At 39.2% G+C, this 14,292-nt stretch overlaps 1 protein-coding gene across 17 annotated transcripts in view; it reads right to left on the bottom strand.

Annotated features, from left to right (window-relative positions):
* cadpsb (Ca2+-dependent activator protein for secretion b) overlaps nucleotides 1-14,292 on the bottom strand; it is a 66,410-nt gene that overhangs the window by 24,154 nt on the left and 27,964 nt on the right. For 12 of the 17 annotated variants that reach the window (XM_036002235.1, XM_036002236.1, XM_036002239.1 and 9 more), the window contains exons 4-12: nucleotides 14,006-14,086; nucleotides 13,465-13,698; nucleotides 12,449-12,570; nucleotides 6,250-6,361; nucleotides 5,142-5,281; nucleotides 4,708-4,774; nucleotides 4,280-4,388; nucleotides 3,970-4,182; nucleotides 1,176-1,187 (exon numbers count right to left, since the gene is read on the bottom strand). In XM_036002235.1, coding sequence (XP_035858128.1) covers nucleotides 1,176-1,187; nucleotides 3,970-4,182; nucleotides 4,280-4,388; nucleotides 4,708-4,774; nucleotides 5,142-5,281; nucleotides 6,250-6,361; nucleotides 12,449-12,570; nucleotides 13,465-13,698; nucleotides 14,006-14,086 — 1,090 coding nt within the window. The remainder of the gene's footprint in view (nucleotides 1-1,175; nucleotides 1,188-3,969; nucleotides 4,183-4,279; nucleotides 4,389-4,707; nucleotides 4,775-5,141; nucleotides 5,282-6,249; nucleotides 6,362-12,448; nucleotides 12,571-13,464; nucleotides 13,699-14,005; nucleotides 14,087-14,292) is intronic. The other 5 variants (XM_036002238.1, XM_036002244.1, XM_031287706.2 and 2 more) reach the window with 1 other exon arrangement.

The raw sequence follows: 14,292 nt of genomic DNA, 5'->3' as shown, positions 1-14,292 counted from the left end.
TATCTTTTTTTGGCATTCCATTTTTTTTTTCTTCTACGCATTTGCAAGTTGACAATACTTGAATATGTGGCAGTGTATTCATGATCTCTAGAGCACACTAACAGGCATACCACTACCGGAGAACTCTAATAGGGTAGCAATACAATTTGGTGCAAGTACATGGATAAATAGCATGAAGCCGACAGAGGCAAAACTGTATCATTCTCTGGGAGATGGGGGAAATGGATAAAAACTCCTGTAATTGTACAAAAGTATGGACACATGACACAGGTGTTCTCCTATTCAGGCAAACAAAGGGCAGTCAAAAGAAATCAAAATGAGATCTCTCCTTTCTGGAGGTGTCACACCGGTCTAGCTTCTATCTACAGTACAGGCCCATCTACTGAGGTGGAAAGGGGGGGGGGTTCCGGAGTATTTTATCGCAAGAAGGGGCGGCATTAGCTACTCCTTTTCTTTGGCATTCAGAATACTCCGCATACATATTTGCCAACTCTCATTAAGAAAAGTTTAAAGAAAAATATCTAAAAGCATTTGAGCCCTCTGAAGTAAAGCATAATAAACACTTAAGACGTGTCAAAACAGATTTCACCCATGCATGAAATATATTTATAAAAAATATCTGCATCACAGACTGCCATCATCATTCACACTTTATCTACACTTCTATCTTTAAATAAATCTATATAAAAATATGTTATTTAATCTAACTGCAATACAAAAATCAGCAGCTTGTTTTCAGCTCTTGAAATTGATATTATTAATAATACATTTACACATGAACTCTTTCTCATAATATAATAATTTTGTACTTGCTTTTCTAATATGTCATATTTTTATCATTATATTGCTTTACTCTGAGGGATCCAGTCACCAATATGAATAAAGAGAGAAGGCAATTATGCAGTAACAACTATAATATCAACTTTAACCATAACTGAGTGAAATAATAAGCTTTTCGAATAAAATACATGCATCCTATACTGGCACAAATGGATGCTTATGCTTTGATCCTCAAGTTGAGGTTGTAATAAACAAAAAAGTTATCAGCTAATTTCTAAGACATGAGGCGAGACGTGAAAAAGGAGAAGAGGGGAAAGAAGAGAGAAAGAACGTTGCATTTGTCAGATAATCGGCGGGGATTATCTGAGCTGTGCCGGCTACAGGGAAGCACTTACCCTTGAGTCCAGCTAGAAGACAGCAGGGTAAGAAGGGACAAACCAGAATAACATAAAGACTAGCAACAAGGCTGGAGGAGAGCAATCACGAGAGACCCTAACCTATCAGCTGCATTACTTAAGAAGGGTACAGGCAAAGCATGAAGAAGAAAACACAACTCAAAAACAACAACCTATACCAACATGAGTTTGTGGGCGGTGGTGTGTGAGTACATGTGAGGATATGTGAACTTTGACAACGGATGTTGAGAGTCATATTAGAGAGAGAAAGAGGGAGACAGAGAGAGACAGAGAGACAGAAAGAGGAAGAGAAAATTTACGATCCTCATCACTCTGCTGCAGTTTATTTATTTTGGATTCTGGACAAGTACTTAAGGAGTCAAGAGCCACACGTTAAGTACTGTCACTCTGTATTACTGCAGATCAAACAGAAGGCTTACTTTTAAAAGGGACATTGACAAAAACATACACCTACCAAGATCAGTCAGTTTTATGTGCAAAAAATGCCTGTGTCTTTCAATTCAGTTCAGTTCAGTTCAGTTTATTCTTTGTTTTGCTTTTCTTTATTTTTTATAAGGAAAAAAGACTATGAAGGTCCTGGAAAGGTTGAAATGAATCAAGTGGTGACATTATTGGTCAAAGCATTTGTAACAGTGAGATAACATGTCACAATTTTAGCAGTAAATTAAAACATACTTTAAAGGAGTACTCCACCGATTTTAAGCAAAGATGTTCTTGTCATGTTAAGTACTACTCTACCTCTAAAACGGTACAATGTCTTTTACAGCTCTGGGTGAGCAATGTTAAGCCTTGAGCCCCATTCAGACTGGATACATTTCTCTCAGGTGATTTTAAAATTACCTGCACTGGTCAGTGATTTTAATCCCATTTGGACATCAGTGTGACGTTTGTCTGTTGTGTGAAAATGGAGTAAGTCAAAAATGTTTTTGATAATCTGATATAAATATGCGAACATCAACATATAGGTCTATTTGGGAACCAATATACTGTATGATAATAACAAAGACCCCGTAGAAGCTCATCAAATGATCTGTTTTAATGCCAACTTCAGGTAGGTACTGGATATATTTCTCACACATCCTTTATTACATTATGCAAGTGCAACACTAAATAGCTGGAGTACTCCTTTAAGCCATCTACGATATCCTTACAAATTGTTTTGTACAGTCTTTTATACAGAAAGTCCAACACAATAAGCCTGTCCACATTTATAAGAATACCTACGTATGTGATGTGCACTAAACCAATTTCTAGTATGAAACCGGTTGATTGGGGAAGAAAAAAACTATATAAAATGTTTGCAGAACACTCAGAACCTTCATAGGACTCTTGTTTACGATCAGTCCACTGCAGCAGAGTCAGGAGGGCTGTGTATGTTATGGTCCCAGTGCCATTCAAGACCACCAGGGAGTGAAACATGTACGCATGGTGTACCACAATGTTTCAGGGAGGGGGTAGGAGGTCTGTGCCACTGTGAGGTGGCTTTGAATGGCAACAGTTGGCATCAGAGGAGTCAACTAACCACAAGAACGATCACATACTGGACAAAGAAACCAATGGAGAAACAACATAGAATTTATGTGATAGGATTCTGAGTAACTTATCCAATTCACGTATTTATAGTTTTACTCCAAAGATTAACAGAGTGTGAAATAAACTTGGGGCTTTTAAAAAATATAATATTATTATCTATAATAATATTATAGTTAATATTATTGTTATTATTATTATTATTAATAATGCTTATATCCCTAGGTGTAAATTTTTTTTTTCTACAATTAATCTCAGAAAAATAAAAATCTTCTTCATTAAAGTTGAAAAATAAATCATTCTTAAACTATGGAGTCAAAAGATGCACACAAAAAGTCTTGATTTTTTTTCTGAATAGCAGGATCTATTATTGTGGATTGTTAAAAAGTATGTGACATTAAGTTCCGAAAGGTCTACATTAGTGTTGTTATGGGCAAAGATTCGCTAATTTCTCTAAAATTAGAAAATGACTGACAGCAAAGGTCAAAACCAATTTGAGTATATATACAGAACGTGTGAAAAGAAATGTTGCTGGCAGAATTTGTGGTGATACTTACAAAATGTATTTTTCCCTTTTTTATTGACGGAGGACAAGAAACGGTTACAACAGAAGTTGGTACAGATGCCACACTACTGTAGACAGTCTTACCTTCACTTTGCTACCTGACCTGTGGACTGCTTAAAGGTGCAAGTACAGTGACAGATTGGTTAAAACTTAAGACATGTTGTCTGGCTTGGCTGTCATTCAATGACAAGAGAACCAGCTGGGAAACCACAGTTGCCTTTACGATTGCCCTCTAGAGATACGACTGGATTAAAACAGCCCTACGGTTCGAACAAGAGCATCACTCCCTGGAACTGTCAGTCTGGATTCAACCCCAGCAGGCTTGAATGTTCAAAACGGATGTGTAGTGACCTATTTAGTTTTCATACAAAGTTTGCACGCCATATAAGTCTTTTTCTGGTTGGTTGTTCCTTGTGAACAGACTTATGGAATAGCATTAAATTGCACCTTTAAACACTGTGGGAGTGGTGACAATGAGTGGAAGTCTATCAATGCTGGAGGGATCTGTGAGAGACCAAGGCATGTGTGTGCGTGCTTGTGTGTTAGTTCTACCAGCACGTTTTGCGACTGCAGTGTGGAGCGCATGGCGTGAGACAGTTATGGGTTAGAGCTTTCACTGCATTGTAGATGAAAATTGCTTTCTGCTTATGAGACCATGTTGTGTTCTGGGCTACTTACAGAACTGAGAAATGGGAGCATCCATTTGGGCTGAGGCACCCCCTTTGGAGTTGAGTTTCTGGACCTGAGTGGGTGGGACGGGCTTGTGGGACTGTCCAGTGGCACGATACATGGCCTGGACCCACAGGATGCGGTCCTGCTCATCATCGCTTGCAAAGATTACAGTGTCGCCTTCTTTCACTGCATTGAAGAAAGCCCTGCCACCATCCAAGCCTGAAACAACGGGACGTTAAAGAATAAGTAATTAGTATTTTACAGTGTATGTGTACGTGACAGTATAGTTACACCATGTACAGGTGTGCCGTCTCACCTGGCTGGGGGTCACTGTAGTCCACAGTATACCCGTCCAGCTGGAGAAGCTCTTGCGGCTCTGACTTTTTCTCTCTGTAGCTGCACATGGCAAACGTATACTGACTCACCTACAACACAAAGGATGAGCGATCAATTCAACCAGCCACGGAAGAGCTAAGTTATTGAATTCTGTACTGTCCTTGAGTAATTAAATTTAATGTAACAGTCAATTATTGTAATGACAAAATTCATGTCCTCTTTTCTTGCATTTCACTGTAATGTAAACAAAACCAATACAGGCAGTGCTTGCAAATATAAATTTTATGCACTCAATATTGTGACTCAGTAGTAAGAAATAAAAAAAACAAAAAAAAAACAAAACTGACTGATGGGCTCAAAACATCAACAGAAATGACCTCAACACTGTACATTTTTACTATTGCCCACCTGTACAAGGACAAAGAAACGCTTCTTCCAGCGCTTCCAAACATTCTTTCCAAAAGCCCACAGATACCTGTCAAAACATTGTCCACACACAAGGAGACAAAACCCAGTACACGTCATAACAAAAACAAACACTGATTGGTGTCCAGAAACAGTTAATTATATTTGACATAACAAATAGTTTCATAGAGGAAAAATAATTAGTGTTGTCTTCAATATTTTGAGTTTATATTTGGCAACTTCTAATAAAAAATAAATCTAAACTACACACTAACATCCACCAGGGGGAGTAGTGCACTTCACAGTATTTTTCCATGGTACGTGACTAGTAATGAGGCCAAGGAGCTGAGAGGGATGGAGTTCTATGAGAAAAACATGGAAAATGAAAGGCACACAGGAATGTCACTACATGGCTTACTTGGGAGCGCATCTCTTACCCGCAGTGTTTCATGTTCTGTGGTTTGTCCATACGTATGGCCAGTTTGATCCTCAGATCTTGGTCAGGGCACGCCTTGGTCACGGTCATCTTATGGAGCTCTGACTGCTTGGGACTGTTTGGAGTTGGGTGGAGGACAACCTGCACTCAAAACAAAAAAGACAGCAGAAAGTAAGACTCCATAATTATCAGCGTTTATATCCAGGAGGTGAATCTTTGATCTCATCCTGTGCAACATTCAGCAGCACCAATCAGTGTGTTTTGCAAGGACTGGTGATTATGTGTGACTGTGTTTCATATTTCTTGAAAGAATAAAGTGAGTCAGGTTAGAGAAATAGCACAGCGCTTTGCTCTGCCTCCCCGAAGAGGAGGCCTAATATCTCTTTGCTGAGTTAAAGAGCTTTGAGGAAGCCTGCCTTCCTGCCAACTCTGCTGCAGCGGGAGATCAAAGAGCCTTGTCACAGCCAAGGTCACCGCCAGTACAGGGATGTCTGAGGCGTTACTGCCTAAACGCAAACCAGCAACACCACTATCCTTAACCATTTATCACAGTAACCTCACACATTTACAGCTCAGGAAAGGGCATGGTGGAGAACTGATAAATGTGTCTATTCTCTCTACATTTGAGTCATTAAGGATTAAAGATTGGAAATCTGATGTTAAAAATGGGAAAAGTTTTCGTCTCTCTACTTCTATCTTATGAGAGAAGAACTGCGGCAATTTAGTCCAATAATTTAAACACAAGTGTAATGTAAAATTACTAAAATGAGTGTGTTATTCCCTATTCCAGTACTTGCAAAAATGCTCAAATAAAATTGCATCGTGTCCAGAGCTGCGCTTTTGTTTGTGCAAAAACATGGTCTAGTTTTGACAACCTCATGTTTAACTTGCAAAACAATCAAAAGGTCATGTCTGAATCACATTCAAGTGTCAGTACACTGGAGGCTCCGTTGAAATCGGAATGTCACAGAGTTACGGACTGATCGTTTATGTATTTGTTAGTTTGGTGTTCATTTATGCAACAAGCGACTCCTGATTACAGGATTCGTGGATGTGTTGAAATCAGAGCATTTCTGTGTTGGTAAAAATAAAACAAATAGACGTGTTACCCTGCCCAGTTCTTTGTCCTCCAGTGCCAGCACCCCTGTGCTCTCTGTAAACAGTTTCACCTTGACAGCAGGCAGAGGGTGTGTGGTGGTGAAGTCCCCTTGGGTCCCCCAGCTGAAAGACACAACAAAAGACACTCCAGAGGTTAGCTTCCATGACAGCATGGTAGCTTAGTGATCCCACACAATGACTTCATCTTGAGCACTCATTGAATCACTTTTACTTGTCAATAAAAGTGCGGAAAAAAGACTTCACTTCTTTTTCAACATTTTCCAACTTAAATCACATTGAATAAAATCAGTAAACAATAACATATAAACAAATTATACAGCAATCAAAGAGACAAAATCAGTTTTGAGATCCTTTATGTCTTCACTTCAACACAGCCTTGAACAAGGAGTTGACAGTTTTAGGACCACAAGGAGTGCAGTATACAGAGGGGAAACTTAAAGCTATAGTGCGTAGTTTCTGTCTGAGGAATTCCAAGTAATGACAACAACACTGTCGTTGCGTCCACATGATGCAAGCCTTCGGTGAATGCGCACCAAGCCCACCCCTCCTCCACGAAGTTGCTTGTAGCAGGGAGGACACGGAAGGTTTAAAAAAACATGATGGACTCTTCAGAAGAGGTAATTTTTTCACTCGAGCTTCAGCGCACGAATGTCGCCGGACTGAACCATTTTGTAAAGAAAGCCATACTGAGAAATACAGAGAGAGTTTTGTTGAGCTGATAGGCTTAATTAGCTTTGTATCAACTCATTTGGCTATGGCCATAGTTGCGCACTATAGCTTTAACAAAATTAGATTGTTTACACACACACACACACACACACACGCCACAGTATCTGTCTGTTCTTTTTATCAAAGAAGAAAGAAGATGGGGGGCCAAAGTAATTTATAAAAGAAGTATTGCAGAGTCACACAGATCTACAGTATGTCAAAGTCAGGATAAAACCACAGAAGATAACATACACACACTTTATTCCTCCGTCTTTTTGTCACTTGTTCTAAATGCATTCCTGCTATTTATATACCAGACATCACAAAGCACTTGGCAAGATTTTTATATAACAAAACACCCATCTTATCAGCCAACACTCTTTCGTGGGTCTGAACCCGAGAGCAGCAGAGAGATGCCACCGACTGGCTAAAATTAACTTCTGCTGTCAAGTGTATTGTATTTATTTAAAACCTTATCACAGGCATGTCTCAAAAGCAGGACAAAATATTTGTAGAGTGTCTTTTAAACACAGAGGTAAGTGAGAAAGTTAAATATATTAAAGACCTCATATTATGCTCATTTTCAGTTTCAAAATTATATTTAGAGGTTATACCAGAATAGGTTTACATGGTTTAAATTTTCAAAAAACACCATATTTTTGTTGTACTGCACATTGCTGCAGCTCCTTTTTTCACCCTGTGTGTTGAGCTCTCTGTTTTAGCTACAGAGTGAGGCAGCTCACTTCTATTCCATTTTAGTTGGGAGTCGCACATGCGCAGTATCTAGGTAAGGACTACTAGCCAGTCAGAAGCAGAGTAGGGCGGGCCCTGACAAGCAAGCTAGTGTGATCCAAAACAAACCTGCCTCAGCCAGTATCAGTGGCTTTAGCTCAGCCACACATGTTCGAAACTTGAGTCTGACCCTGAAACACAGGCAGAACAACCTGAACCAGCTTCGCAACCTAGACTGCAGCAAGACGTTTCAGAGTGGTAAATAATTTAAATGTTAACAAATTAATCTTTCATACGTAACGCTTTAATTCTGCACTGTCTCCTGGACATGGCGATACAACTATCTGAACTCTCCGGGCCTCCACTCTAACTAGCTTAATATGAGGGCGTGTCACACAAGCAGCTAGACGAGAATTACAATGTGTGTTTTAAAGTGACGCAAAATGACGCTCATTTGCACCGGAAGTAAGGGATGGACTACAATAGAGTTGTTTCGAGCAGTTTGTGTTTTCTGTGGGAGATGCTAACTCCCTTTGGGGTGGACTCTGGGCTTTTTCACTTTGTAAACCTATTACATGCACAACAAAACAAATATAACACAATAAATGGAAGGGGAAAAGCCAAAAAGCATAAAATGAGCACTTTAATAACATACAAAAGCAGATTAAAGACTAAAACAAAAATAATAAAAGTTATAGTTTAGTTTCCCATACCACCCTACATGGAACACAGTCAAGCGCATAGTCACACTGAGAGGCAGTTAGGAGTCTCCAGTCCAGCTGACCTCTATGTCTTTATACCTGGGAAAGAAACATTGGGAGACCTGAACTCCACACAGAAAGGAAGAAGTTCAATATCTGACCCCAACACTGTAATTAAGTTATCAGTCAAAAAAATAACTAAAATATGTTCAAATATTTTCAAGTCTGCTTTAACTTACATGCCCATGTCAAAGCAATTTTAATGTAATGCCCCCCTATCTCTTCCATTGAAATTCCATTTAAAAGAAGGGATCACGTTGTGGCTAGTATGGACAGAAAGAAATGATTAAAGCAACCAACAATGCTTTCAATGTACATTTAGGCATGTGAATATTGTCTTAAGATACTCAAAAAAATCCATTACGAGTAAACCACCAATAATGACTAAACCTCATCACCAGCCTCGCCTTCATGAGAAGCCCAAACGGATTAAACAAAACAAAAAACAGTGAAAATGCAGTTTATTGTAATAGTTTTGCACAACATATACTGCATGGGCTTTTGTTTCTTCTCTCTGCGATCTGGGGCTGCCAACATGTTATTCTGCCTTGTGCGGCCATACATCAACATAATATAAATGCCTGAATTCTCTCTCTGTAGCAGGGTATATAGGACATGGTGTCAATTTCCAACCTTGGAAAGCTGGTTTCTCTGTAACCATTTCTAACATTCCTAATGAATTGCAACTAATTGTACACAACGACACTGCGGCCCCAGCGTGCGCAGAGCAGAGAAGCTGCTGACTGGCGGTGAGGTAGTAGTGGTGAGCTGTGTTGATTTCAGATGGAAGCATTGTGCTGGCATGAAGGTGACCTTGTGGATCAATCTAAGGTCTATTAATAGATGTGACAGTGCTGTGCTCGTACATCTCATAAAATATACATTACTCTGTGTGCTCAAGTGGGTCAAGTGAAAAATAAATTAATTGCAGAATTACAAGATAATAACAGAAAAGTATCATTGTGGCAATATTAAGAATATCAACCTCTTACTTAATTTATCAAAGTAAAGTGTAAGATCACAACAGTAAGTTCAATGCCAGCCTGAGCACACAATTACCGAACAAAGCAATAACTGTATGCAAAACCTGCAGTAGTACATTAATATATGTACTTCATGTGTTTTTCTTAGGGCTGTCAATCGATTAAAAAATGTAATCTAAGGAATTAATTAATTAAATTAATCGCATACATAATTAACGGTGCTTGAACCGATACTTTTTAAGAAAGTAAAAAAAGGTCAAAATTAAATGATTTAATAATAATGTATAACAATAACAATAACTTATTTCACTAGTAAATTGCTGTTGAACGACAAAAACAACCATGAGATGGGAAAAGGACATTTACAATAACTTCAAATGCACCATGAGGCTGTAGTTTACCAGTTTCATTGAACGCACCGTCTGTGTTGTTTCTCAGACGGCAGCGGCAGATTGTTACATACCAGTGTTGAATCCTCTACAGTAAAATACAGACAAACTTTACACCGTTTAACGTTAGCTTTCGGCATTTCAACCGTGTTTAATCCAGCTACTAGCTAGCGGTAGGCTAACGTTAGCTGCTGTAGAGTATAGTGTTAACTAGCTAGTGGTAGGCTAACGTTAGCTGCTGTCGAGTATAGTGTTAACTAGCGTCACGTGCAGCGGTGTTTGTGTTACCTGTATCGTCTGGAGCAACAGAGAGAAGCGCCGACATATCAGTGGCACCAGATTTCGGTAGCCAGGGTTGGCAGGAAGAAGATTTTTACAAGTAAATGTTCCAATTAATGATCCAGGCAGCACATTCTTGTCTCTCTCCTTCATTTTACAGTCTAATGGTGGCTAGAACAGCTCCGGGTCAAACATCAATATGGAATAGATTAATCTGCGTTATTTTTTTTAACGCGTTATTTTTTCACAGATTAATTAATCGAAATTAACGCGTTATTTTGACAGCCCTAGTTTTTCTGTGTGCTTTTTCTGTGTGTACAGTACATACATACCCATGCACGCACGCACACACACACACACACACACACAACACACACGCACACACACACACACACACACACACACACACACACACACACACACACACACACACACACTACCATCACCTTGTTCTCCTCTAATCACCTCTCTCATTCATGTTCCTCCATCTCTTTTATACTCTCTTCATAAAATGGCTCTTGAATTACGGAGATCAGAGGAAGACTTGTGGGCCTTAAAATAGCTCATATTTGCATGAATGTTTCATGGACCTTTTCTCTTGTGTCTTGCGCTGTGCAATACTGGTTAATTAGATAGCAAAAGAAAGGTATATATATATATATATATATATATATATATATATATATATATATATATATATATATATATATATGTATATGAAATGTAGGTTTAATGAAAATTTGGTACCTACATTTCAGTGAGCGCAGGTTCAAGTAAAGGTGTAACTACAAGAACTCTGGACCAAATAATTGATACATTTTAAAGAAAAAAGGAGTAAATTGAAGTTTTGCTCAACTGCACAGTCCCATTTCTTTTTAAATGCAGTGTCTCAAAATGCAAAGTGCAAAGTCGAGAGTGAATGATGCATCGAAGAACACAAGCCAGAGCACTGGAAGTACAAAGAACAACAAAGAACCCACTGAGATGCGGTTTGGCAACATAGGTTTGCTCTATTTTCTTGCAAGTGGATTTCACTCAGGGCATCTAAAGCAATTCACAGGAGGCACCAAAGATCAATAAAGGAATGGGGCAGATCAATAATAGAATGGGGCAGAATCTCAACAGTTCAAGTTTAAATTGAACAGTGTATAGTTATTGGAAAGATAATTGAAATTGCATTTTCTTTTTGGATGTACTAAATTAAAAAGAACTTCTAAGTTACTGCTAGTAGTGGAATCACTGGATGTGGATAAGTATGTGATGTAAAAAATATATAGCAAATATATTCTGATACAGTCAAGGTCAGACTTTGCCTGCACACAAAATAATTAAGATACAGCAAATGTGACCTTTTAAGGACCTTTTTTTATACTGAGATTGCAAACTTGTTTACAATACCTCATACCTGATACCGGACGCTAAAGTTCAGCTGATGGCAATACCCAGTAATATTGTCCCTTTCATCTTTTAAAGATCCTATTTGTAAAATCAATAGCATTGATGTCTGAACAACAGAATTTAATTTGATTCAAAACTGTTAAACCATGGCTGCCAAACACAAACATAAATGGATATTATCACCATCATACATAGACATGGATACATTTGGGTGATTGTTTTTGTTTTGTTTATGTTTTTCCTAGTGACTCTAAATGTTAAGGTCCTATGGCATGAAAATTTCACTTTATGATAACATTAATATGAGTTTCCCCAGGCTGCCTATGGTCCCCCATTGGTTAGAAATGGCGATAGGTGTAAACCGAGCCCTGGGTATCCTGCTCTGCCTTTGAGAAAATGAAAGCTCAGATGGGCCAATCTGGAATCTTGCTCCTTGTGAGGTCATAAGGAGAAAGGTTACCTCCCCTTTCTCTGCTTTGCCCGCCCAAAGAATTTGGCCCGCCCATGAGAAAGAGAGAGACATCATGGCTTGCAAACAAGCAAAGTGGCAGTTGGTCAAGGCCACACCCACACCCTCCCCCCCCCCCCCCCCCCTCTCCTCCTCAATAGCATTTAAAGCTACAGACACAGAAAAGGCACATACTAAGGAAAGCTCATTGTGGGACTGGCTCTAGTGGCTGTAATTCTGCACCAAGGCTGAATTTTGGGAAAGAGACTTCAGATACAGTATTAGGGGACCACTAAGGCCTATATAAAAGCATCCAAAAAGTAGCATGTCATGGGACCTTTAATAACAACACTCAAAACAGTTGTTGGCTCATCTATATAAAACTGCAGTGATTAATCAATCAATAGTAGACAGCTGATGCATTTGATTTTGATACGTTTTATGAAAACAAATGTGCATGAATGTGTGCACATGCATGCTTGGGCCCTTACGTGGGCTTGGATGCTTCTGCTTGGTCGGTCTGGAGTTTCTCGCCTCCTTCCACCTCCATGGTGCAGTAGACAATCCTGTTTGGAGCCAGAGACTTCAGCCCCTGCACTTCCATGATCACCACCTAGGAAGCATAGACACCTCAGTGAAGGTTGTAGACGAGAGTGATTCAGCTCTTGAAACAGAAACATAATAATTTATAGCTCATTGAAAAATAAACTGCTGCATTTATAACATGATAGAAATAGCCTTTCAATGATTAACTCTCTAAAGTATTGTAAACAAATAATCACTCAACATCACGATAATACTAATATTTCCATGTTTTTAGTCACAGGGATCAAAGTTGCTAAAGGATTGTATTGCAGCTGATTTTAACTAGATTATCTAAAGATTTCCCAGTTAGTTGCTGAGGGATTTCAAACAGCTAATTGCTGCTATTGTGCAAGTCATTTCAGCATTCAAATTCCATAAAGGTGTGCCCACTTCCGTGTGATGGAACAGACAAAACCATTGTCACATTCTTTGCACATTATGTACTTACTTATTACTCACTCACTGAAATAGCACTGCATTATAAGGAATGAGGTGTGATTGCTCCCTGATCTGTGGTGATAGCTCATCTCAGACAAGCTGATAACAAGATGAGTCACGTACCCCATTGAGGAGCAGGTAAAAGGGTTTGTGTGTGTGTGTGTGTGTGTGTGTGTGTGTGTGCGTGCGTACGTGTGTGCGTGTCAGTCTGTTCTTCACATAGCGTCTGTTAAACCCACTAACCAGGTCTGTTTCTATACTTAGTCTTGAGCAGACAAGTAGTCGACGAAAGCTCTGATTTATGAGATCTGGTTTAGGCAGATGTAGTTTTTCGTTTTTCATTGAGTTTAGATATTCTAATGAAATAATGTTCGCTCCATTTGGCTATGGTTGGAAATCCAGAGATATATGTCAAAATGATCAAAACTTTGTGAGTTATCACATACATTTCATTATATCTAATCTCATTCTTAATGCACTGTACCTCCAAAGTAAAGGACAGAACCACATCAGACTTGGAAAGCGTGTTCTCGTCCTCCTGGCCCATGTCGATGATGGAGGTATTGTGTCCCCGTTTCATCTTCTGGAGTTTGAACTCCCCTCCCTTGGACACGGGCATGCTCTCCAGATTGGCCATCAGCTGATTCACAGAGGACTTGAGCTCCTCGATGAACATGGCCTCCATCTCTTTAGACACAAATTTGGGGAACTTGCCACCCTATTGACAAAACAGAGAAGGCTCAGCAAACAATCATAGTCTTGATGACAATTAACAATGAGTGTAATGTTGGAGTTTCCAAAATGCTGAAAACATAAAAGCAAGATTAGTGTAGGTGTCTCTTTTTCAGACAGGGGATATGAAAGAAATATAGTAAAATTTGTAAATGTACATTCTTTGAAATTGTATGATCTTTTCACCTGTGGGTGGAAGCTCCCACTGTGATCTTTACACAAGTTACACCATCGTAGTAACATTAACTATATAACAAAGCATATTCAAGAGTCCCCCGCAGAGTCTGACTCACCCTGGCAATCTGGTCCGCCATCTGAAGACGACCGTCAAGTTCTCTTCTGATCTGTGCAGCCTGCTCATCCAGGTTGTCCAACTATTAATAAAAACAGAGAAGCAGATCAATGAGGTCAGAGAAATGCTTTGTTATGGCCATGGGTCAGGATCAAAGGCCACCTACAACTCCCAGCATCATTTATCTAACCATAACAGATGAGAAATCCAAGAAACCCTTTAATACTGTACAACCCTGACTGCTAGTATCACTATAGAGCAATGTTTTCAAATGCACGTGACACCATA

The sequence above is a fragment of the Sander lucioperca genome, chromosome 6 (assembly GCF_008315115.2).
Source record: "Sander lucioperca isolate FBNREF2018 chromosome 6, SLUC_FBN_1.2, whole genome shotgun sequence".
In the NCBI taxonomy this organism is placed as follows: Eukaryota; Metazoa; Chordata; class Actinopteri; order Perciformes; family Percidae; genus Sander; species Sander lucioperca.
The sequence above is the reverse complement of the archived record's forward strand: the minus strand, read 5'-3'. Positions and strand labels throughout refer to the sequence as shown.